We start from the raw sequence: 24,820 nt of genomic DNA on the forward strand, positions 1-24,820 counted from the left end.
TTTCAAGCATTTAATAGCCTTACCATCACTTCACTTCTGCCACACCAGAGCTGTTTTCTGCTTTGGGGCTGCCTCACTGCAAACCTCCACAACCCAGACCTGGAGTAAATCAATAATACCTTGGCATGTCCCAGCAGACAGAAGGAAAACCAGTCCCACTCTTCTTCATGGAAGTGCAAGCTTCCCACCAGAGTTATAAAGTTGGGAATTCAGTATCTGGGGAAAGGGTTTATGTCTGAGGGCAGGGCTTGATCTTTAGATCAGGTGGAAGCTGAGGGTGATAGAGTCTCCCATGTCCTGCTGTGGTTTTGTGTCACTGCAAACACCACCCTGCAGTCCTGCAAACTCCTTGGTTTAGCTTGGGATGGTTCTCTAATTCACTGCAGGGGCCATGGGTCTAAAAGTGACTTGTTGTAACCAGCCCAATTAACATCTCCACCCAAGCATGTGGGTAGTGCTTTGCTAGTCCCCATCTTTGTCCTTAGAGCAGCAAAACTGCATCAATCTGATATATATGGGTCTGATCTATCCCCATTCTCCCATGATCTCACCTCCTTTGAAGTCTCAATACTCAAATAGCTTTTTTAATACCTGCTCTATATATCACAATGCAATATATTCCTGGCTAATTGTGTGAGAGTGATTTCTTTATGGGAAGGTTTCAAATAAAAAGAAAAAAGGACCAGGAGAGAGCAGAGCTATGAAATACTACTGAAACCATCAGGCTGAGCCTGTGCCACCAGGTTGCCATGTAAATGTTGCAGAGGGGAAGTTTCCAACACACAGAGAGCACTGAAATGACCTACTGATACTGAAATTTTGCTTGTCTAGCTGTTTGAGCTCCAGAGAAATTTTAGTTTTTTAAATTTTTCAATCAATTTTAGTTTTGAAATTTTTGAGATCCAGAAAAATTTTAGTTTTTGAAATTTATATATATATATAAGAATATATATAAATATATATTCTTATATAATAATATATATTCTTATATTCTTATATAGAGTATAAACATTTTTATATTCTCAGTTTACAAAAATGATAACTTGAATTCCCAAGCAATTTAGATGCAATGAAATGTGAATGTTTGTGAGCAACTGGGGTAGAAGATGCTTGAGTCAGGTGTTTCCAGCAGGGTATTTGCAGCTGTAGATGGGCAACAGGCTCAGCTCTGCTGCCAGAGGGTGAAAGGGACAGGAAGAGTCAAATTTGCAGAGCCTTGAGACACTAAACTAAGTAAAAGTAAGGCACAATTTAAACAGATGAAAGAGAAATAAATGTATGTAAAGCAGTCAGGAAAATAATAGATAAAATTAGAGGATTAAATAAATGAAAACTGTACAGTGTTTAAAATGAAGGGATTTATCAAGACTTTCGCCCACACTAGCAGCAGGTGTTGTTTAAAAGTGAAAAGTTTCTGTGATGTGGAGAAATGCTGCATGTGCAGGAAGCAGTTGATGTCCAAAGATTGTCCAAAAAAAAAAAAAAGTTTAAAAGAGCAAGAAGCAAAAAGGTAACGATTTCATATTACCTTTGAGGAACAAAAGGCACCTTCAGGCAATTTCTTCACAGGCTCTTTTTCTTATACTACTTCCCCTTTTGGTATTTTGATGCCAATGAAAATGCCAGAGCACAAATAGCTTCCTGCTACTTCTTTATAGAGACCTGCACAGCTTTTTTTGGTATGTGAACTCTAACCCTGGTGTCAGATAAATAGAAATATGCTACTCCAGCTCCTTATACTTTCCCCTTCCCATTTTTCCCAGGTGCTCTGGATCCCCATCCTGCTCCAGTGCAAAGCTTCTCTCTCCGGTAACTGTTATGCAAGAGGTTGCTCTACACCTTCTTAGGACTGGTAGCTCCCACTGAGTTTTCCTTTGCTCATTTTCTTGATTTATGAGGACATATCACATTAGTCTTCTTTTTTGAATTAGAGTCACATAATCCCCAAAATAAAGAGCTGAATCTTCTGCAAGACTGCTGAAAATAATGTAACTCTGGAGGAACGTGAGTTGGAAGCAAAGGACAGTCATAAAAGGATTTGGAAGGTTGTTTTACTGTACTGGAAAGAACTAATGCTGATCTTTAGAATGCTTCTAGGAATCATGGGATTATAGAATTATTTTGGTTGGGAAGGACCTTAAAGCTCATCTCATTCCACCCCCTGCCATGGCAGGGACACCTTCCACTGTCCCAGGGTGCTCCAAGCCCTGTCCAAACTGGCCTTGGACATTTCCACATCTTCTCTGGGCACCCTGAGTCAGGGCCTTTCCATCCTCACAGGAAGGAATTTCTACACTCAGACTGTCTTCTACTCAGGATTTACTCAAATAAAAGGCCAAGATGGTCCATTTCTCACTTGCCTATTTAATTTTTCTCCTCAGAACTACTGGAAGCTTTATCAGAACAGAGCACCTTGTCCTGGTCAAGGTGCACAGGAGGAGAAGCAGCACAGAGACTCGTAGGGAAGCTGTGCTGAGTGCAGCCAGGTGGGCAAGTCAGTGGTGACAGATGGCAGTGAACATGCTGCTGTTTCCAGAAGGGTTCTCCCTGCTCCTGCTGGACTCAGACTGTGGGTTAATGCAAATAAACCACTCCTGCAGCGAGCACGTGTCCCCTGAGTGCATGAAGTATCCTGTGCTAAGGTAGAAATGAACTGTTGCTTTGCCAAGGAGATGAGAGCAATTTAGCTCCTTGAGCTAATTTAGAAACCAAAAGTTAAAACCTCCCTTGGGAAGAGACTGTTTAGGAATAAAGCTATCGGCTAATTAGGCTTAATTGCATTGTCTTGGGACAAGTGATTTATTAGGCCAATCTACACCCATGATGGGCCTGCAGGGGTGTGTTCTCGGATTCACCAACTGCATGGCAAATATCCAAGAGCATTTTTTAACTTTGGAGTGAGTCTCTGGGAGAAAAAAACGAGAGGTTAATGTGCACTCACATCATCTATTCCCATTCTTTTTCTTCGGCTCCTTTTATGCGGCTCCCGCGATTGTCTCCTTGTTCTCTGTCAAGCATTTTCTCTCTCTCTTCCTTCAAATCCTTCCCTTGTAATTAAGCTGTATCTTCAAGCAATCTCACCTCTTTTCTCATTATAAATGTTCTTGTTCTTTCCTTCCTGAAGGTCTTCCTCTTTGTTTCGTCACCTTTGCCCTGGTTGGATTTTAAGGTGATTGTAATGGTGTTGTGTGTGAACTTCACATCACCTGTGGGGTGAGTGAGGAAGAAATGTGCTGCTCTCATTCCCTGAGTGCACTCCCATGCATTTTTCCTCCTGGATCACACTGAAGGGACATCACTTCATGTGCTGTGCCGTGGTCCTGTCCCCCTCCCAGCCTCGGGAATGAGAAGGAGGTGGCTCTGTTCCTTCCACATTTGCTTTCCCATCTGCAGTGCCTGGAGCTTTCTCGCCGATGGTGTAAGACACAACTGCTCAAACACATGAAAGGAACCAACCGGCTTAGCCTGATGGAAAGGTGAATGTAGCCTGGGGGCGACTCTTGCATCCTGTTAACTAGCAAGGAAGGGATCCTGGGGCTCTCCTTGGAGTCTGCATGGTTGCTGTGATTTTCCCTTGCATTTCAAAGGCCGTGTGTTGTTATCTGCCTGCTCTGTGTGCCTCAGTTCTCCACTTCCAGGCAGGCAGGTTTGAAAGCACTCTGCTGTGTCTTGATTTTTCCCAATAAGACAAAGCAGCAAGCTTCCTTCCTGCTGAATTAATTTATAGAAATGCAACATTGGTACTGGTGCTACACATTTCTAAGAAAATGGAAAGAAAACCTTCTTTTCTGCTTTTTTAGCAAGTCACAGAAAGAGGAGTTATTTATTTTCTTATCCATTCATCTGTGTGTTTCTGTAGCCACCTCACAGAATCCTTCTACATTAGGGAGGCAAGAGTTTATTTTTAATGATAAAAACCTCTAGTAAATCTTCTGCTGTTTCCACTAAGAGCTTACTTACCTCAGTGCAGAAATGTGCTGGAACTAATGCAATTTTGCATCTGGGATTTCCTACTAGATGTTGACTTACTTTAGGTGTTTGATCATTTTTCACTTTTTCTACTTCAGAAATTTTGCAACTTTGTATGAAGCTTTTCTCCTAAGATTCTCAGTTAAACCTGGAGTCTGCACATGCCCTTTAAAAATGAGATTTGCTCATGCTTTTGTATTGGTTCATTATACCACAATGGGAAAATGTGTCTAATTTCTCCCTACAGAATGTGCTTTGAGGTCATGGTATGGCTTCAAATTGCTCTAAGCTGAAAGCACCAGCAAGAGCCTTTATGCTTTTGTGCCATTAGCAGTCACCAGTTTTCTCTCCATTTCTGTCCCCTGGAGCATGCTCCTGTAACTCTCAGCCACGTGTTCTGATGGGGTTTTGTGCTTGGGATGTCTCCCAGAGCTGTCTGTGTCCCTGCCCTGGCTGAGCACCTTTCTGCCTTTAGCTGCAGCTCTGGAGTCACTCATACAGCTCCTGTTGGGATTCATGTCCCAGCCAGCACCTGACTCAAACCATAAGCATTTTCAAGGGCCATTGCTCAGGTTAAGGAAATAATTCAGTCATGTTACCTTTTGCTAAGCTGGCATTCTGGATTTGTGCATGGGTGCATTATGAAATGGTTTTTCTTTCTTTTTTTTTTCTTTTTTTTTTTTTTTTGCTTGGTTTAACACTTGGGCTTATTTGTTTTCTGTTGTTCATGGGGTTTCTAATCCTCATATTCCCTCTTTCTCCTGGTTAAAACTTCTTTCCAATACTGAACTAAGATAAGGTCTTACCAGGTCAGAAACCTTCATATTTTTCTTTTGTCTCCCTTAATCAAATCTATTTTCTCTTAAAGTCCAGCAAAAGACATCCACAGCCTGCTGCCTTTTATTTCTTACCCATCTCCACATGTCTTTGAATCAGGAGCTTCCTAGAGGCCTTCATGACATATATTGTCTATTCTTGCCCACTCGCTGTAAGCCATCCTTCCTCTCACTTTCCATTTGTGAAATACTTATTTTCGCACCTCTTTGTCGCTGCTGGTCAATTTTTACTGTCACAGTGACTACCCCTCATTTTTCACTGCAGTAATTTTCAGTGCTTGCTGGCAGCTCCCTCTTGCTGCCTTCCACTGTGTGGAAACTGCAGGGCAGCTCCAGCTGTAGGGAGCTCACTCAAGTGTCTGGAGATGAGTTTCTAGTGAGATGCTGTGAGAAACACAGAATCTTCCCTTTCCCTTTCCTTTCCCTAATTTCTCAGTCAGCATGACATCAATTCACTGATCTAATCACACCAGTGCAGCAGTTTTGGGAAAATGTTAGGTTCTTTCTGCCCCATGCCATGAAAAACAGCTGCTCAACATGAAGAATTATTTAGTATTTTCTTTCACTGTGTACAGATTATTGAGCAAAAATTGAATAGTTTCCTACTGAAATCTAGTTTTTCAGCATCCCTCTGTTTTCACTGAGAGATTTCTGAGATGACTTTTGAGCAACCCATTGTGAGCCAGTGCAGGGAGATTTTGTCAGTGCGTGTTGAAGGTCAGAGTTGCAGGTACAGTTATTTTCTGACAGGATAATAAGTCCATAGAAAAGTCCTTATTTGATGCTTCTCAACTGTTTAGTGAGAAGAGCCTGGAGCTCCTGGACCTCATGTCAAACATCACATACTTACATTCGACCTCATGTCAAAATGGATTTAGACCCCATATAAATAAATAACATAAATTTAAGACTCTTAAATGTACCTGCTACTGAAAATTTGGGCAATGGCAGCCCAATAAAAAAAGGTACCTAAGTCACATTGTTCTAGTTTTCTAGTGATGGATGAAATTTTATCTTTTTGAAGAGAAACTCTTTCAAATAACTCTGAAAGATGCACATTTCTGTTTTCCTTTAATTATTTAATGTCTTAGATTTCAGCTGAAAAAACTTCATCTGAATTTTCCTCCTTCAGTATCACTTAATAAAGGTTTTGTAACACAACTACTGGATTCTGTGGCAAATTTGCTGGCAGTTGAAACTATGAATTCAATTAGTTCTAGCCACTGTCATTAAAAAAAAATCTCATCTGATGTGGATTGTTTCTTGTTTCAGGCAAAGAGCAGAGGTGATAACTTGCATTTTAGCTAATAAGGATTCTGGTATGATAAAGGTCTTGCATTAATATTGTGATTAGTCTATTCAGAAACAAGAAAGACTTCCCAAATCTTAAAAAATGTATATTGTATTTCAGTCAGATATATTTATTGTTTAGAAATCTATCTAGATATCCTCCCCTGAAAGATTTATTCAAGGGATTGCAGAGACTGTATAGTTCAGTAAACACATCATAGTAATCAAAACTATCTAAGTCTCCTTTAAGTCAGAATTCACGTTTAAAAGTAGCTCTAGGAGGGATTGTTGCTTTCACTTGTTTAATTTAATCTGTTTGAAACAGCCTAGAAAAAGATGTATGGAATTCCTAAAGAATATAACATGCTTTTTTTACCACCATAAAATAATTGAGAGCTATTCAGTACTTTATAAAAATCACTGAGAACTTTATTAATATCTCCATGAGTAAATTGGCTCCCTGCTTGATTTTTAATTTCTGGTGTTAGGCAGAATATTAAATTTCCCCTTACTAAATGTGTGAACATACTGTTGGCTGTATTCCCCCTTTTCATATATCTGATATTTGGCCAGTGAAAGTGTTATATGAGCACTTTGTGATAATAGTTGTTCGTAAGCTGATTTAACAGTTTTTAATTCAACTTCATTAGCCTTAGGGGGTTTGTTTTTTGTGAAATCTTCTCCTGGGATTTAATTTAGGCCCCCATTTTGTCTGCTGTTGGATCATACCTTTCTTTTGCCTAATCATGGCGAATGAAATTATTGTCCCTTATCGCAAGCGCCTCCGAGGTTTGGTGGGGAGCTCTGTGAGGCTGCAAAGGGCCCTGATTGGATTGGCAGCACTGCAGCCATTCCTCTTCCTCATGCCCTGGCCACAGCAACTTGTTTCCTGCTACAAGACTGAACTCAATCTCCTTTTGTTTTGACCTGGAGGGGTGATATGGATGGACGTGTTGAAATTGGTGTATTCCCACTCGCGTCCAGCCTAAAACACTAACAAGGTAAAAATCAATTCAGGAAGAGTGTGTGCACCCTCTGTCTCCCAGTAGCCACGAGCTGCAAATCACCTTGTACTCCACTGACCAAACAGCCCAGGTTTTTCACCCAAGAGCCTCCCTGATTGTGGCAACAGTTTTGTTAAATCACTCACCTCAAAGAACAGCAAAGCTCAGGGAGCCGAGAGCTGCCCAGCTACTTTTGGAAAGAGGGTGATCACTCAAATCTAAAAGTTTCTTAATTCCATCCATTGCAGTTGCATAGTTAAGTGTCATTGTTTAAATTATGAGACTCTTTTTTCTGGATTTGGGTCTTTGCTGTTAAAACTTGCCGCTAGGCAGAAAGTGAGTTTGGCTATTTTTTAAGCAAGACAAGCCTCAAAATAGAGGAGAAAAATTGTCTCCCTTTAGATGGTACTGAAAGTGCAAGCCTCTTAACAGAAGAAAAATGTCATGCTATTAGCCTCTAATACAATCACATTACTTTGGTCCTTTGACAAAGTAAAGCCTCATTGATATTAAATATGAAAAGTTACTACTTTCACAGAAGCAACTTTTCATAAGGAGTTTTGTTTTTTTCCACTGAGTTCTAAGAGACTGGGCCATTAATAATATATGGCGCCGCTCACAAGTCACATATGCTTAATAATTAGGAAACATTTGTAATGAGTTGAAAAGGGTAAGGAAAGCAGCAGAGTGTGAGCAAGTCCTAAACTACAGAAGTCTGAGGCTAATAATTACCTGGGCTTCAAAAGCTTTTCAAATCCTAACAACAGATCCTACTTAAAATTAACAGGCACTGCACAGAAGAGAATAATGAAACAAGTCCAAGCTTACCATTTGGGATAAAGGATAGCTAAAAAGATATAAAGGAAGAAAAAAAACCCAGGCTTTAAATATAGCTTCTGGCAATCTTGGCAAGGTTTTCTGAAGGAGACTGTGAGAGTTAGGTTGGAAATATTGCTGAAGTCTAACAGGGTAGCTGCTATAAGTCCCTTAATCCCCCGTGCAAATCCTAGCCCTTATAGATATATAGTGTGGGGATACTCCAGAACTGACAGCTTCTCAGTATGGGAAGATTTTCACCCACACAAGGGGGTTAAAATTGTTGAATTCTTGATTTCAGTGGTGAAAGCAGGAGTTATTTTCCCATTATTCTTTGTTTTGATTAAACAGACCCCTCATCATCTCAAACATCATTTGAAATGTCTTTTCTCCCTCTCAGTGAGCTGTCAGCAGCGAAGCTCTGGGTGAGAGCAGGACTCTGCTGGGGTGCTCACTATGGAGAGGGTGGGGTGGAATGGAATAACATTGTCCATCCACTTGGGTTTGTTTTGTTTCAGCAGAGATGTAAAATACCATGTGGAATTAAGCAACAGAAATATTGATTTTTAAATTTTTTTTTAAACCTTATCAGAAAGGCCAGTTAAGTGATCTAGATAAAGAAAAAGATTCAATTCTGAAATGAATAGAAACCTAAATTGGCAACAACTTTGGAGGGTGAGGTGATAATTTGGGGAAAGGTTGACAGGAGGGGGAAAAAACCAAGTGACATCAGCTTTACCTCCAAATGCCCTTTTCTTATCTGCATATTAAAAAATCCTGCATAAGATGCTCCACATAAATCTTTTCCTTCATCCTTGCATGGTCCTCATTGTTAAATATGTGAGTACATTTTAACAAATACATTCTCATCCCTCACTTCAGAGTTAGAGCAGTCCTGAGCAGAATTCCTGGAGATGAGGGCTTGAGGCATGGAGACCAAATGACTCATCAGTGATCAGACAAGTCTGTGATAGCAAAGAAAATTGAAACTCCTTCTCAAACTCCAGCCAGTGAGCCAAAAAAATGCCATGTACAGCAACGAGCAGGTTTTTCTGTTTTCTTAGTTGATGTGTGTATGTGTCATTCTATTTATTCTGAGTTTTGGCATTGAATCCAAAGAAACACAATCATGCTCGTGTGCTTGCAATAAAATTAATGCCATAGAAATTAAATTAAAACATATAAAAAATGCAATTAGAAAGCTGCAGTAAAATTAATGCAGAGTAGAATGCAAAGAGTTGAGCCCAGCTGTTGAGCCTGGGGACCAGGTCTGTGCTCAGGGGTTCTTCAGTTTGCAGATCTGGGTGACAGCAAGGTAGATTTGAGGGGGTGAGAGAACTGTTTCTGTGAGTTTGGTTTTCTGGTTTGACCTTTGAGTGCAGCAGAATTAAGAGATGCTCCTGCTGAGATCCTGAGCCCTGGGTACATTTTCTATCTGTATTGCATTACATGGAGCCAGGGAAACTGGAGGAATGTTCCTCAGAATATGGAAATAACCTTTCAGTTGAGTTGGAGATTCATATATGGATGTAAAGCATGTTTAGAAATGTTTTGGAGGTTGAGGAGCTGATTGCACTATTTGGGATTTCATTTATTTGGTTTGGTTTGGGTTTTTTAATCCTGGAATTTGAAATATGAAAGCTTGGGCTTTGAGTGTGGTACCACCATGTGTTCCTGGGCAGAAGGATGATGGTCCAGCATGGTCAGATGTGGATTGTTCCAGGCTCCAGGCTGGCTCCAGCCTCCAGGCTCTCTATGTCCTTTTGCATTTTAATTTCTAGGGCCTCATGGTTGTTTTTGTCACATATTTCCTGCTAAGAGAGTGATATTTAAGTCACAATTAACCTCTTTCCTCTAAACGTGTGTCACAGTGTCTGTTGCTTGCCCATCTTAGGTTTTCAGGGTGTTTTGAGACATGGATGTGCTCCTCAACCAGCAGCTGTGCCATGAACATACAGGACTGCAAGAAACTGAACTTAATGATTGTTTTTGCCCCTTTCATTTTTTCCCAGCCTTTGCAGATATGGCATAAGATCTGCCTGGCTCTGTGTAATGAACTTTGGGAGCAGTGACAAGTCTCATTAACTCCTCAGAGCTGATTCTTTCTCATGGCTGGAACAGTAGCATGAAAAAAGCAAACAAATCTTTGCCAACACCTGGATGCTTTTTCAAAATTAAAGCAATGTGTGAATGGAGAGCTCAGCTGCCACCCAGCAGTTACATCAGCTCCTTTGTGGACACAGCCTGGCCCCAAACTGCCTGTTTATGATTTGGCTGAATCCATCCTTTCATAAACATAGCATGCTTTGCTGGTATATGCTCCTAATATAATCTAAATAATGGCTTTGAAATTTCCAGCTCACTTTGTGACCTGATAAGGGAGAGGAAACAAACTGCTCCATGCCCAGGGAAGCTGGAAGATGTAAAATCAAGTATTACAAATTTCACACTGTATTCCTCTAGCTTTTCAACTTGCCTTCCTCTGGAAGTGAAATGATTATCTCGCACAATATAATGACAGGATACTTCAACACATTGCCCTGGACTGTAAAAGCTGGGCCACATTAATGGCATTTCCCTGTTTTCTGTATCACTACTCAAGAGTTTCTGTCTCTTTTTCTTGCTGAGAAGGGAAATGAGACCCGTGTTGCTCCAGGCTGTAAATTATAAATGAGTAGCATGATCATCTGTAATGCCAAAGCAAAGGTCAGAGGAATTTTTTTTTGTATTTTTTCTGTGTTCTTTAACTGGATCTTCTTTGATGTTTACACTGCACATACATCATTATATCCTACACGCCTGCATCATTAATACAACTACAAATGAGATGACTCAAGTTATGAACAACCAGTGCTTCAGTCTAATGCAGACAGATATGAAGGAGGAAAATGAGCTAAATAAAAATACTTATTGGAGGGATTTTTCCATTCTGTAAATGTCCTTAAAGAGAATATGACTAAATAAGAGGATACTGTTCCTTTCTGTCGTAATTTTCCGGCCTAGCAAACCTTTGTTCATTGATTTGTAAAAGAAGAGAACATTTTGGAGTTAAAAAAAAAAAAAAAGGTATTTGAAAATCTTTCAGCAATATTTAAACATTATGTGGCACATGTAAAAATTCTGTGGAAAGACTGGGAGTGGCAGAATTCCCTGGGAAGGTCTCAGTGTTATCAAGCTGTGAGGACCTAGACAAGGTTGGATGGGTCCTTCAGCAGCCAGGTCCAGTGGAAGGTGTCCCTCTCCATGGCAGGGATTGGAAAGAGATGCTTTTCAAGGTGCCTTCTCTGAGAATGCCAAGACATTCTCTGATGGCAATGGTTTTATTTGAGGCACAGAATGGAACAATCCATTTAAAAGGTTATTTTCTAACAGAAGTGGGCTTGTAAGAACATGTTCACCTTGCAGAAAAAGACACAGCTAGTTTGGCACTGATTTACTCTCTTTTTAGACATGATTTTTCAATGTATTTAAAATATGCTTTTGCTCCAGGGTGGAGAAATGTTCTCTGTGGAGGGGTTCCAGGAACATCTCTGCCGACCAGCCTTGGGAGGCTGCTGGGGCTATCTGGGACTGGCAGCAGGGTGCTGCAACCAAAACCTATCTATCACTGAGATAACAATTTTGATTAGTGATGTGTTAAACAAGGGCTCAGTTTGGATAAATTTACATTTTTTAATTTGTAGTGGAACATTTGCTAAATGAGACCTTTATCTCCTTAGAAGCTGATTTTAACACACTTCCCACAATGGATTTTATCTGCCATGGGAATCATGTAACTTGACAGTCCCATTGCTAACATGTTTAAGGTGTTTTTAATCACAAGCACATCATATATTGCTTTTCAGATCCTTCCACTTTATTTGTTTTGCCAAAAGTTATGGTTTGGAATTCAGAATCTATTTCGATCTTGGTGCCTTTGTTTTTGAGGCAGGAACAGTTGAAATGACGACTGCAGTTCAAAATGCCCACTTTGCATGCAGAGTAACAACTCTTTAATAAGAAATTTTACTGCAGCAAGTTAATGTGCAGTTTTATTGCCTATTATTTTTAGTGAGCATTTATAAAGTGTTATGTTTGGGGTTTAACACCTTAGCTCTCTCCCATCACAACAGGTTGAAATTTGGCATAGCGGTGGCAACCTTCATTTCAAAATTTTCACAGAAAATTGTAAACAGCAAATCGCTATAATTTGTGAAGATTTTGTTAATTTCCACGCTTTGAAGCCTGTCAACTTAAATGTCAAATAACATGACATCCATATGGACCATTAGATCAATGAGAGTGTAGGACCAGAGCTGCCTCAAAGTGCACATCCTGCAGTGACACCTCTGAAGTTCTAGAACAGCCAAAAGAGAAAAAATAAAAAAGAGGAAAAGCAAATTGTCAGATTATGGTAGGAAAGGGCAAGACAGCTAAAACTGTCTTTTTAAAAAAAATCCTTCATTCTGTCATTTTGGAAAAGTTTTGAAATTTCACTTTCCAAGTTGCCTTCGTGGTGCTGCAGCTGAGATCTGGGTTGAAGCCAACTTCAGAATTAGTGAGTTTTGAGCATTTGAAGTGCAACCAGGGGGCTTTTCATCAGCCCTGATCTGGATAATGGTCTGATTGATCTGTATTTTGTCTTTCCTGTCTGGATGTGGTCCAAGTAGAACATAATATTGTTTTCTCCTTCTCACAGACTATTTGTCCAGATGTTTTATTTCCTTTTGAATTTATTTTCTGCTTCAAACCTTTGAAATTCATAAAATGTGTGTAGACATTGATATCAGCAGATTGTTGCAGGAACATGCAATATTCAGGGTTTTCAGTACAATGTTATCTATGTATTATAGAGTTCCTATAAAATAACTGAAACATCTTTTATGATTCAAAGCATCAGTAACACAGTCACTTGGGCAGAGGCTCTGTTGTATTTTTTTTGGGGTGTATTCATTTTGGCAATGTAATATCTCATTTAAAATGGATGTATATTGCACTATTAATTTTCATGGGTCTCAGAATAATAAAAACATCATGCAGCAATAAAGAAAAAAACATCCTTTTCTGTGGAGCCTCTGTTTAGATGCAGCTCCCAGAAGTAAACATAAAACCTGTGTTGTTATACAGAAATACGAACTACTTTATTTTACACTCTGCAGTATTCATATAACAAGTTTCTAACTCAAATGTGGTCTTAATTCTGCAGAGCTCAGCTCTCTTAGGCAAACTGCAAAATGCTCCTTTAGGGAGGGGCCATGACTTCCTTTTCCCTGTTTGCTTCCAGGAAGGCTGATCTACTGTGACCTTTACATATAGACTTATTTATCATTACAAGTTTTGCCAGGCTTTGTTCCTAAAATTTTACTATCTGGTATAGGGAAAAATAAGCAAAACCTTGGCAGAAATGGTGTCCAACATGTCCAGGTCAGGAGAGCTGAGAAGTTCATGAAGGAGTCTGTGATGGGGACTTCTTGCTATTGTAAAAGCATTGATACAGGGGAATCTCAAGTAGGACTGGCATTATTAATCACTGATATCTCTGTGTACTGAGGTAAGAAGTGGAGAACCCAAGGGAGGTGGGGGAAAAAGTCCCTGATTTTGCAATATTGGCTTTATCTGCAGTGCCCTGGCAGCAGGTGATCCAGTGCATCCAGCTGCTTTAGAAAACTGCTTGTAGCAACGCCCTCAAAGATATTTTCCATTAAACATGAGTTAATAATGTAATTTCATTTTAATGTCCAAGCTAAAACATATTCTTTTTTAAATAATTGTATGGATTTTTTTTCAGGAGATGATCTTACAAAAGGGAATATAGCATTAAATTGCTTTGAGTTTTATTTTAAAGAAAGTTTTTTGAAGAATAAGTTTAGTTCAGGAAAACAAAAGTGTATGCAGAATTCACACTGATCTCACAGTAAGGACATGGCAAGACCCACACAATCCTCCTTCCAAGGTCTTGTTTGTTTGTTGCTCATCAAAAAGTCCTATTCTTGGTGAAACTAAGTCAGATTTTATAGCTCATTTTAGCTTTCAATATTCATTAAAGTTTAAGAGCAGGGGAGAATGTTTTGAATTTAATGCCTTGGAACCACTAGAAATATTTCTGTACTATTTTTTGTTTTGTGAAGTGAATTCAGAGAAAATGGGTATTGTTAAAATCAATAGTTAATTGAAAGATGTGATGTGTTTTATTATTTGCAGTAAAAGAGAAATTTTCAAATGGCAATGTTAAGTTTTTAGTGCTAACTCTTCATAGAATTTATTTCATTTTTATGCTATTGTTAGAAATAAAATGTATTATTGGAAATGTATATATTGCTCAATCTTATATAATTCTTAATACTCAAAGCTAAATTGAAAGATATTAAGATGTCTATTAATTTATTTTCTTTAAAAATCTTAGGCTAATTGGCTGGTGGGGCCATGAATTCAAAACAAGATTCCTCATGGAAAACAGTATGTATTTATAGACTCTCAATTTTACCTCATTTGATTTATTTATATATAACTAGCTTCACTTCTGTAGCAGTTTGAGGAGAAAGGACAGAACTTTGCATTTCCTCATCCTCAATATGTAAGGCAGTGGAGTTAACAAAATAAATGTTGGAAAAAATTTGTGTGTGGGCATAAGGGTTTGACTGTCTGCTCCTAGAAATTTTGCTGAAATACCTTCAAAAAGCAGATATAGAATATGGATAAAACTTTCAAAGTATCTCAGTGAATTAAATTCATAAGTCTCTGAGGAATGAGGATCTGCTATCAGTCACTGGGGTAATATTTTTCTTCAGGATTAGTTCTACAGGAATTAATGAGAAATTATAAAAATTCAGGTAAGGCAACCTGGCAAAAGTCATGAAATCCCACTAATGTTTCAGCATCTCCAAATTTCCTGCACTAGGGAGGGATGGGTTGTAAGACAAACCTGCTCTGAAATATTGTTTATTGTCCCAAAACAAAATGAGAACTCCTCTCCAAATCTGGCAGCTAGACTATTCAGCTCCAGTTTAAGCTATGGCAGAGAGAATATCCTGAGGGATCAGGATGAGAAAGGAGCTCTTTGGTTTGATTGGTTGTTTTGTTTTTAATATATTTTTAATTTTCTGTGGCAGCGCCTGTTGATGTGGCTTTGGCTGGAGAGCACCTCTCTAATAGCCTCAGTCTGCTCTTTGTTTTCAGACCAAATGCAAGAGAGTGGCACTATGGAAAGCCAGCAGGAGACACAAATTGCCTTGAAATACTGCTAGAAGAAGAAAAAAACATTGTTTATTCATTTCCATGAGCAGTTTACAGGGGAGAAGTTGGGCATTATAAAATTAGCCAGTCTGCTGTGCGTGAAAAGCGTTTCCTCCGCCGCGCCCTCCCGCTCCAGTGCTGGAGCGTGAAATATCAACGGTGACACAGAACTTACAGCGAGGCTTTTGTAGATTTATTAAATAGATTTTGTGAAATTTCACAGCCCAAAGTCTAGGCAGCTCCTCTCCTTGGCCTGAAGCTACACTTAGCTGCATATGCAGCCTCCCATGTGTCTCATCAGCTCAATAAAGTGAAGGAACGTGATTCCTTGCTCCGTGTGAGCGCGCCTCTGCTGACTTGGAATTCCTCTGCCTCGTGCCAGCCTTAAAAGACATTCAAGTGTAAAGGTGGTTTTAGCACACACCATTTAAACAAATTAATTGCAGTCCTCTGGTTCCCATGAAGCTGCTAATGAGGTCTTCTGCTGGATAAAATTGGGCTTCTCTCGAAGTTGAAAGTATTAGCTGGGAATAGATTACTATTTCCTTTTAATGACCGATTCCTATGGGCCACATTAGGGAAATATTTTACTGTGTGAGGACAGACTTCAAGATAAGGTCCAATCCATTAAAATGAAGAAATCAAAAACACTAATATAAGTTATTCATTTTCCAGAATTACAACTAAGTGAAGGAATTAATGGATTCCGGTTATCAAATCCTCCAATTTTACTGGTCTGTGCTCTGCATGCCAGTTTAGAGGTAAGTAATTGCTTTACTTTGAGCCTGAATTTAAGAGTATAAAAATGTTTAATGAATGCTACGTGTGTTATTGCTGTCTCCCTTTTAAGAAAACTGTGAAATATTTGAACATGGAAGGGGAGAACTAATGAAAAGCAAACAAAATAACCCCACAGCCCTGAGAGACCAAGGTCTTTAATGAATATGCTCATCTCCCCATGTCTCTCACAAACTCTGCTGGAGTTGAACCAACAGTATTTGAGGTTTGCACCTCCAAACCTGAACTCTGGAAATGTGTTTGTCTTTGCTTTTGGGAGATCAGTACAACCAGCACCTTTATCCCATAGAAATATCCAGGGCTCAAAATCACAGAATAATTAAAGTTGGGAGAGATCTCTGAGGTCACCAAGTCCAACAGTGCCTTGTCTCAGTACTACTCATGGGAAGGATTGTGCTCAGCATCTTCCTGCAAAGGAATCATGTAAGTCTGAAAAGATGCACTCAGAGCTGCTGCTTCATATTTTCCACCAGTAAACCAGACTTATATCCTTTATGAAAGAAAATTAGGTGTCCTGCCTGTCCTTGATCAGCTGATCCAGTGGCTCAAGGAACCTGTTCTGCCTTTGGTTACAAGCAGAAGAGACAGAAACTATCAGCAAATGTTTCCTAAAAGGGGAATCCATGAGTGTGGCATAGCTCCAAGCTGTCTTTTCTTTCATTGAATCATTAGTTTTCTGGTGGTCAAAGGAGCAGAGCCCCATCTCTGACCTATCTCTGTGTGAATCACTGACCCTGTGGCTGTGGGAAGGGCAGTGCTGCCATACAGAGCTAATTCCTCCTCTGAAGGTGTGATCCATGTGCTGAAACCCTCTGATCTGCTTTGGAGAGCACAGCCCACCCCTGTTTGAGGGCATGGAGCTGTTCCCCAAACACTTGTGTTTCACTTTGAGATGTTTCAGCATTTCCTTGAAGTATGGTTAACCTCTAAAATCAGGACTCTCAGTCTCTGTGGCTCAAAAAGGTGTTACTGAGATTTACCTGCTGTATGCAATATATTCTACTATAAAATCATCCTTAAGCTGGTTTTCAAGGCAGCCTTGGGTAGCAAGGTTTTGCCACCAGCACAAATGGCAGAAATTTATTTCTGGTTAGCATTCCATTAATTCTAGTGGAATGGCTGAGCTGATGCTGGAACAAAGAGCAGGGTCCATATCCCTCTTCTGTATTTACTGAAAAAACAGTATCTTAAGCAAACAAAGTCAGAAAATTGCCAGTTATGATCCCTCCATCATACATGCAACACTGAAGGACTGCAAAGGGCACAGCCATGCTTCTTGTTCCGCCTGACAATTTATTTTTTTTTTGTTTTTAGTCCTTAAACATCCACTATATTGTTTTAAACTTTATGTGACCTTGGAGAGAAGCTGAAAGCTGTTCTGCCATGACCCAGATTGTGAGTGCTCGGGTTTGTGTGGGCTGGTGTCATTTAGCCCACTGCAGGGAGCCTGGAACAATGAGGGCTGAGCAGTTTCCACTGCCTCCCCTTCCCCTGCCCACATTACCTTTTGGCACAGCCAGGATTTCCCAGTGCTAATTGCTCTAATACAGTGGGAAACAAAGTAGTTTTCATGTCTGGCAAGAGATGGCTAGTGAAATTGCATGCCACCTTCACTGGGACACATTAAGCAGAAGGCAGTGTTTCCAATGGAAACAATGAAAACTGCAAGTGTTAATGGATGTTATTCCTCAATAATGCTTAAAGTGACTGTTATGGCACTGGCTGCTGCCTTTTATGGAAAAAAGGGGAGCGCTCTACAGACACATTTTAAAGACCTTTTTCAAAAAATTACACCCAGGAGACCAAGTATTCCTTGCATAAACCCTGTGGAAGCAGATTTTTGCATGCAGCCTAAGGAGATCCATCCCTCATACTCCTGCAAATGCTGGAGGAACAGGAGGCAGGTCTGTTTTCCCTCTAGTGATGCACTGAACAGTCCTGTGCCTGCTCTGCCTGCCTGGGTGGACAGGGAAGCACCTCTAGATTTCTGTTGACCTGCTGGCTGCTGGTGGCTCTGGTCCCTGTCACATTTATTCCCTTGCAAAGTCTGTCTTACAGCATCCACATACCATTTCACGAGCACAAAATGCAGGGGTTCTTGGTTTTGTGCAGCATCTAGTGGCTGTGATAGCATCAGGGAGTGGGATTTGGGATGTTCTACAAAACAATGATTTCCAGGTGTTGCTGGAATTTGGTGTACTTTGAGTAGGATTCGTCAGGTTCCTCTCTTTATGCTTTTCCAGGTTATGATAAAAGTAATCTTAAAATTGTTACTTCTCTAGTGTGGAACAGTGATTTCTTGAGAGTGAAGATCATGGATTTTCATCCAGGACACTGCCTTGCCTCTGATTTGCAGCTGCAGTCAGTGGACAGAGAGCTGTCCACAAGCACTGGTGTGCCAGGATGTGATTTGAAGTGGCTGTTGGGGACTTTCATGTTTGTATCCTTGTCATTTTCCCCAGCAGCTAATTCTGTGGGGAGAAGGAAAGGGAGGTTTGAGGAAGGCAGGGCTAAATTGTTTCTGGGGTTGCATTTCCATCATTCCCTGTGATGAAGCCTTTCCAGTGCAAAAGCAGAAGCTGTCTCACCTTCTGCTCCCAAACTCCTCTAACACATTGGTCTTGTTTGTGTGGCCAAACAGCACTGTCATTTTCAAGCAGTCATTTTTTGCATATCTCATGATATTTTGAGGGCCTGAAACTCACTGGTTCTTGTAGCTGTGCAGGAGCACAGAGCTATTGAAAAATAATTCAGTGAATTTGGATTTTTTTTTTTTTTCCTTCATGTGGACTAGAGAGAGCGAGCCTGCACAGGACTTAAACTCAAAAGTCAATTTTTGTATACATGTATATGAAGTCAATTTTAGTACACATTTTGTGCTTTCACAGACAAGAATTTCTACACCAGTCATGATGCTTCAGTCTTGGCTCTTGAATTTTGTAATTAGAATAATTCAGTTTGGAAAAGACCTCCAAGATAATTGTGTACAACCATTAAAGCAGCACTGCCAGCCTCACCACCAAACCAGGTCCTCAAGTGCCACACCTACGTGGTTTGGAACACTTCCAGGGACAGTGATTCCTACCATGGACAGCCTGTTCCAGGGCTTGACCAACCTTTTGGTTAAGAAATTCTTCCTAATATCCAAACTAAGCCTCTCCTGGTGCCACTTGAGGCTGCTCCCTCATTTCCTATCAGTTGTTTCCTGGGAGAGGAGACCAAACCCCACATGGCTACACCCTCCTTTCAGGGAGCTGTAGAGAGAGGGAAGGTGGGTATTAAAGGCACAGGCCAGGGAAGACTTTCATGTGATTTTGAGTTTCATTCTGCACTGTTGCACCTATAGAGGATTTATAGATTCTCTTTAGACATTCAGAGGAATGCTCTCTGAGCAAACTGGCTTTGTGTGCAGGTTATTTCTGCTGACACAGATGCTTATGAAACTTCTAAACAGTAGGTACAAATATCTGTCATTATCTAAAGCATAACATATCCTGTGTTTTCCAAAGACCAGTGCTGCCATGTTTATGTGAAATGTCTCTCTGGCGTTACCACTTGATTCCAATGATAATGTATAGAGAAATCTTTATTTCCTTTTCATTTTCTACAGCAACACATTCTCATTCTAATGATTCCAAATCATCACAGGTTTTTAGCCAAACTACAATGAAAGCATTGAGGAGGAAATCTGTTCTACTCACTGGTTACCTGGAATACCTGATAAAGCATTACTACAGTGAGGACAAAACAAATCCAGAGAAGCCCTTTGTAAGAATACTCACACCATCTCAGATTGAGGAGAGAGGATGCCAGCTCACTCTATCGTTTTCCCTTCCAATCAAATCTGTGTTTAACGAGCTGGAGAAGAGAGGAGTGGCTGTAAGTAAATCAAACTTCATCTTCTTTACAAGTAACAAACTATTAATTTGCTTTTATTCAAATGTAGTGTCATATAAGGCAAAAACCCACTAGGACTGATGATGATTTCTTACAATTTCAATTTTTACTTGTGCAAGCAGTCAATACATAGAGTTATTTTATAAATTATTTGTTGTATTATTTGTTGCTGTATTGCCCTTTCACTATTGACCTATTTCCAGTAGTTCTGGAGTGACTGCTGGAGTTAGAGCTGTATCTTGGGTGCATTAGGATGGGAGGCACAACTACAGATTTACATGACAAGGAACTCTGAACTTACATCAGTCCCCTTCTTGATCTTTGTGAGACATAGAGATGGAGCAATGGAAAAGCTGCCATTTCCCTGTGAGATGTGTTTTAGCACTCAGAAAAAGGAGCCACCTCCTTGTAATGGCGCAGTTACCATCGAGCACTGCTCCAAAAGAATAAAAGTGAAATTTAAGGCCGTACATTGGGTGATTTAGATGTGCTGGGAGGTGAGGTTGATAGCATAATGCCATATAAATGAGATATCAGTTTTATTTCTGCTGGTCACCTGTCTCCCCAAGGGCACCTCTTTTAGGTTATGTATGCTGCTGCCTTGGTGCTGCCAGGGAATTCCAGGAACTCCTGCTTTTAGCAGGGCATGGGGCCTCACACTGTTGGCTTGTCTTTGCAATGCAGTGATATTTTTCAAATATAAGAGATTATTATATTCAGGAACATGTTCAAATCACAGTGAGGGGAAGAAAAATACTGCAATGCCTCACCATTACCTGTATCTTTAGAACAAGACACTCACATACTGGAATGGGGGGTTTTGTGCTCTTTTTTTTGTCACCTCTGTGCCTCTTCAACTCTGAGTTGCTACAGGCATTAAAGTGAATTTTGGGGCTACATAGTTGGTTTGGAGCCCTCAATGGCACTGCTGAAGTCCTGCCCATCCTGAGCTGTGCATAATTTTTTAGGCTAAACTACTCTTCTTACTAAATTTTTCACAATCATGCTCCTCACTGTAGCTCCTTGAGCATCCCAAAGGTTTTACATGTGCTTCCTTGTCAGTCCAGTCACTCTTCCTTGAAGACAAGTTGTGGCATTTAAAAAATAGAGCCTGACAGATAGACAAGAAGTGACCTGAATTTACTGAATGTTCCCTCTCTGTTTTGCAGTGTGACATGCGGGAACCAAACGCTCTTCGCATTGCCCCAGTTCCTCTCTACAATTCCTTCCTTGATGTGCACAGATTTATTGAAATCCTGGGATCTGCAATTACATCTTCAAAACAAACAGCAAATAATACTGTGCTATCTGGTTCTTATTGATGGCTCAGCTGTACCTTTTAATCTATTTCTGACTAAGATGCATTTATCCTGCTGAGTGATTCTTTGCTTCGAGTAGACCGAGCTATATCCCATGCAATTTGCAAAAAAATGACTGTGCTTGAATAGTTATTTACAACAGACATAGTTTTATTAAAGCTCATATTTCCACTCTGCTTTGACTTTGACTTCATGAATTAGTATGCTTTGTATATTTTAATGGGGCTCTTCTTAAACATTTTATGTAGTTTTATTACATTAGCCTTGAGAAGCATGGAAAAATTGCTATCAACTAGAACAGGGATGAAAAAAAAAATCCCTTCTTTATTATAAAAATTATGCATAATAAAATGTGGAAAATAGACAAATCACCAACTGTTAAAAGATACAGTCCAATTTACATTTTTAATTTAGTAATTCTATTTAAAGCACAGGGTATATTTGTAAAGTAAAAGTTGAACAATTGTTTCAAAACTCCTGACTGCTGCACACCGAGTTTTTCAAAGGGCCAAATATTTTGAAATTTTGCTTTAATGAATGATTTAATTGAAGAACGAATTTCCATTGCAGATACCTTCTTTGGTGTGATACAGTTGTCCAAAACAAAGCATTTTATCTTTTCTAGGTAGTCCCGTTGGAGAGGAGGAGCTGGAGGAAGCTGAGTGGAGTTGTAGACCCGTGTAAGGCAGCGTGAAGGGCTGTAGGAGCACTCCCTGCAGCTTTAGTGAGGCTTAGTTGGGATTAGGCAAAATGAACCCTGAGCTCTTTAAGCAGCAGCAAAACATCTCATTGTTAGCTCACCGTGTGGCCCGAATTTTTACAGAGATTTGCACCAGGCAGGCAAGAGCAGCGTAGAGAAACTGCTTACATTTCAGCAACTCTTTATCCAAAGTTGTTTTAAGGCATAAATAACACCTAGGCATAATTGTCAATTAAGCCCTGAAGTCTGCAGCTATTCACGCGGCGTTTTCCAAGAATCAGCTGAAACTTCCTCTCTGATGATGTTCAATGTGTCTCATTTTTGGTATGAAACACTCACAAAATTACATCCAGTAGTGCTTTGAATATGTGAAGGGAGCCCATAATAAAGACAGGGACAAACTGGTGTGGTAGAACAATGGGGGTGGTTTTAAACTGGAGGAGGGTGGATTAAGGATAGAGATAAGAAAGCATTTTTTTACACTGGAACAGAGAGGTGGTGGGTGCATCCCTGGAAACATTCAAGGCCAGGCTGGACGGGGCTCTGAGCAGCCTGCTCTGGGTGTCCCTGCCATGGCAAGGGGACCCTTTAAAAGGTCCATTCCAACCCAAACTGCTCTCATTCTGTGGTACTTTTTATTCTACTTCAAGAGTTAGGAAGGATTCTGGGGACAGTAAGGTGTTCTCTAGATCTCTAGTCTCTAAAGAATTTGACTTGGTTATTCAAAAATCTCCAGAGAATTCTACTTGGTAATTCTTGGTGAATTCTACTTGGTAATTCACTTGGTAAGTATTCTACTTACCAAGTGAAGTGAAGGATTCAGGGGAGAGTGAGGTGTTCTCTAGATCTCTAGTCTCTAGAGAAACTGAGTTTTGCTCACAGTTACTTTTGCTGGTTGAAACTTTCACACCCTTAGAGCATCTCCTGCAACATAAGGAAACCCAAGGGCCTTCACAGCACCAACCTGTTCTCTGAAATTCCCCAAAGATGTGTAGTGCTAAACCCCTTGCTGCACTGATGCCTATTTTAGTGGTTGTAATATGCAGGGGAAAGCTGAAAGAAAGCAGGGGAAAGCATTTGTTGGTATTTTTAGTGCTTGTGAAGAGAAAGAAGAGCTCCTTTAACCAGAATATTGTTATAAAGAATAGCACAGGAGTTTTAATCAGTTGGAAAGCTTTGTCTCACTCAAGAGGTTTTGATTGCACTGACGTAATTTCCCCTCGGTTCAGCTGAGCTGGATCATGCTGCAGGCCAGGTATTTGTGTTTTTGTGGGGTTATTTTTGTCCTGCACCTGCAGCTCAGCTACTTTAACTGATCTCAGAGAAGGGCCATTTTCCATAAAGTGACAGTTGATGCAAAAAGCACTGAATATAAAAATGTGCAGGTCCACAGTGTTGAAAAGGGGTTGAACTCAGTGTCAGTGCCTTTGCAGCACTTGTGTGCAAATGCCAGCTCACTCTTCCATCTTCCCTATAAAGTTAGGCAAATTAAATTCAGATATGGATGTAGATAATATTGTAAAATACCTTATTCTAATATCATCTCAAACCCCAGTGGACTAAGAATCCCCAAATCTCTTTCTAAACAGCATCTAGACCTCAGGTCTGGACAAGCTGTCTTGGCAGTTCTGGGGAAATAAACTGATTTTTGAGAAGTTTGAGATCTGCCTTTGATTCACACGGTGAAAATAACTTCTTGTGTTTCAGAGGAAAGTGAATCACATAGTAGGTAAGTACTGAATATATGCAGTTCAGTTTTCAAAGACTAACAGATTAATAAAAAAATATTTGATAACATTTTGTCTTTTAGTATGATTTCAGGCTACAGGTACAAATATTGACTTTACAGATATGTATTTGTGTTCCATTTGATAGATTTGATTAAATACAGTGCATCAAAACTCACTTATTTCAACTATTTTGAATTATTATCTCTTTTTTACTTGTGACTTGTGATAATAAAACTGAAAGCTCCTTGCATTTATAGGCATATATATATATATAAATAAATTCAGAAAATTATTTCCAAAAAGTGAGGGAAGCCTATACTGCAGTTCACTCATTTTACTGAAACAAAATTGCAGCATAAGCACCAGTTTCACATGGTCTTTCCCTACCTGAAGTATAAGTTTTGCAAAATGAATAATACTGGAACTTAACATTAGGTGTCAGTATTTTACATATTATTTAGCAAAAGAATATCAAGGGAAAGAGCTTCTGTGAAAAAAAAAAAAAAAAAGAAAGAAGGAGAATATTGCAGTCTGCTTTTTCAAATGCTTTAAGTTATCACAGTTAGAGTAATATCAGGAATAATTATGTGTGAAATAATTAATTGTGTATACCCCGAATGCTTCTTGCTAGTTACATCTCTGATTTAAAATTCAATACTAAGTACCACGGCTTTCTAATTGTGATAACACTTCATTCTTGGATTGTCTGAAGAAATTACATTTTTCAAATTGAACTTCAGGACATGAGGATCTGTAGATGACAGAAAACTGATACCCAGGTAGAGGGAGAAAATGGCTACAAAATGAAGGCAAATGTGAGTATGCAGATCCCTGGTTGTGTGTGATCTTTTTCAGCAGCATAAACAACATTTAAAAATGCACAGAACTCTTAAGCTCACTGCAACTGTTGAAAGTATGAGGAAGAAATACTATGGGATCCATCTGTGCATTTTTAACCCTGTTCTGCCATGGGAACACCAAAGCCAAGGCAAAGTCTCCCTTCACAAGCATCAAAGGATGCCTTTGTCTTCCAAAAGAACAATATAGTCTGAGGGAAGGAAAGGGCATGAAATAATAATTTTTTCATCTGAGCTTGTGGCATTACAGAGAGTGGGGAGGATGTGACTCCTTTGAAGAGCATAAATCCCAAAAATTCCTTGTCTGACAGTGACAGAACCCACCTTGATTTCATTTTACCAGCAAATTATTATACATTGGTAGACGAAGTAAAAAAGATGCAAGAAAGGAT

At 39.7% G+C, this 24,820-nt stretch overlaps 1 protein-coding gene across 2 annotated transcripts in view; it reads left to right on the top strand.

Annotated features, from left to right (window-relative positions):
- KYNU (kynureninase) overlaps nucleotides 1-21,334 on the top strand; it is a 57,678-nt gene extending 36,344 nt beyond the window's left edge. For both annotated transcript variants that reach the window (XM_059476063.1, XM_059476064.1), the window contains 4 exons: nucleotides 14,298-14,350; nucleotides 15,803-15,888; nucleotides 19,574-19,804; nucleotides 20,992-21,334. In XM_059476063.1, coding sequence (XP_059332046.1) covers nucleotides 14,298-14,350; nucleotides 15,803-15,888; nucleotides 19,574-19,804; nucleotides 20,992-21,144 — 523 coding nt within the window. In that variant the 3' untranslated portion in view covers nucleotides 21,145-21,334. The remainder of the gene's footprint in view (nucleotides 1-14,297; nucleotides 14,351-15,802; nucleotides 15,889-19,573; nucleotides 19,805-20,991) is intronic.
- The last annotated feature ends 3,486 nt before the right edge of the window (nucleotides 21,335-24,820 follow it).

Source organism: Ammospiza nelsoni, chromosome 7 (assembly GCF_027579445.1).
Source record: "Ammospiza nelsoni isolate bAmmNel1 chromosome 7, bAmmNel1.pri, whole genome shotgun sequence".
In the NCBI taxonomy this organism is placed as follows: domain Eukaryota; kingdom Metazoa; phylum Chordata; class Aves; order Passeriformes; family Passerellidae; genus Ammospiza; species Ammospiza nelsoni.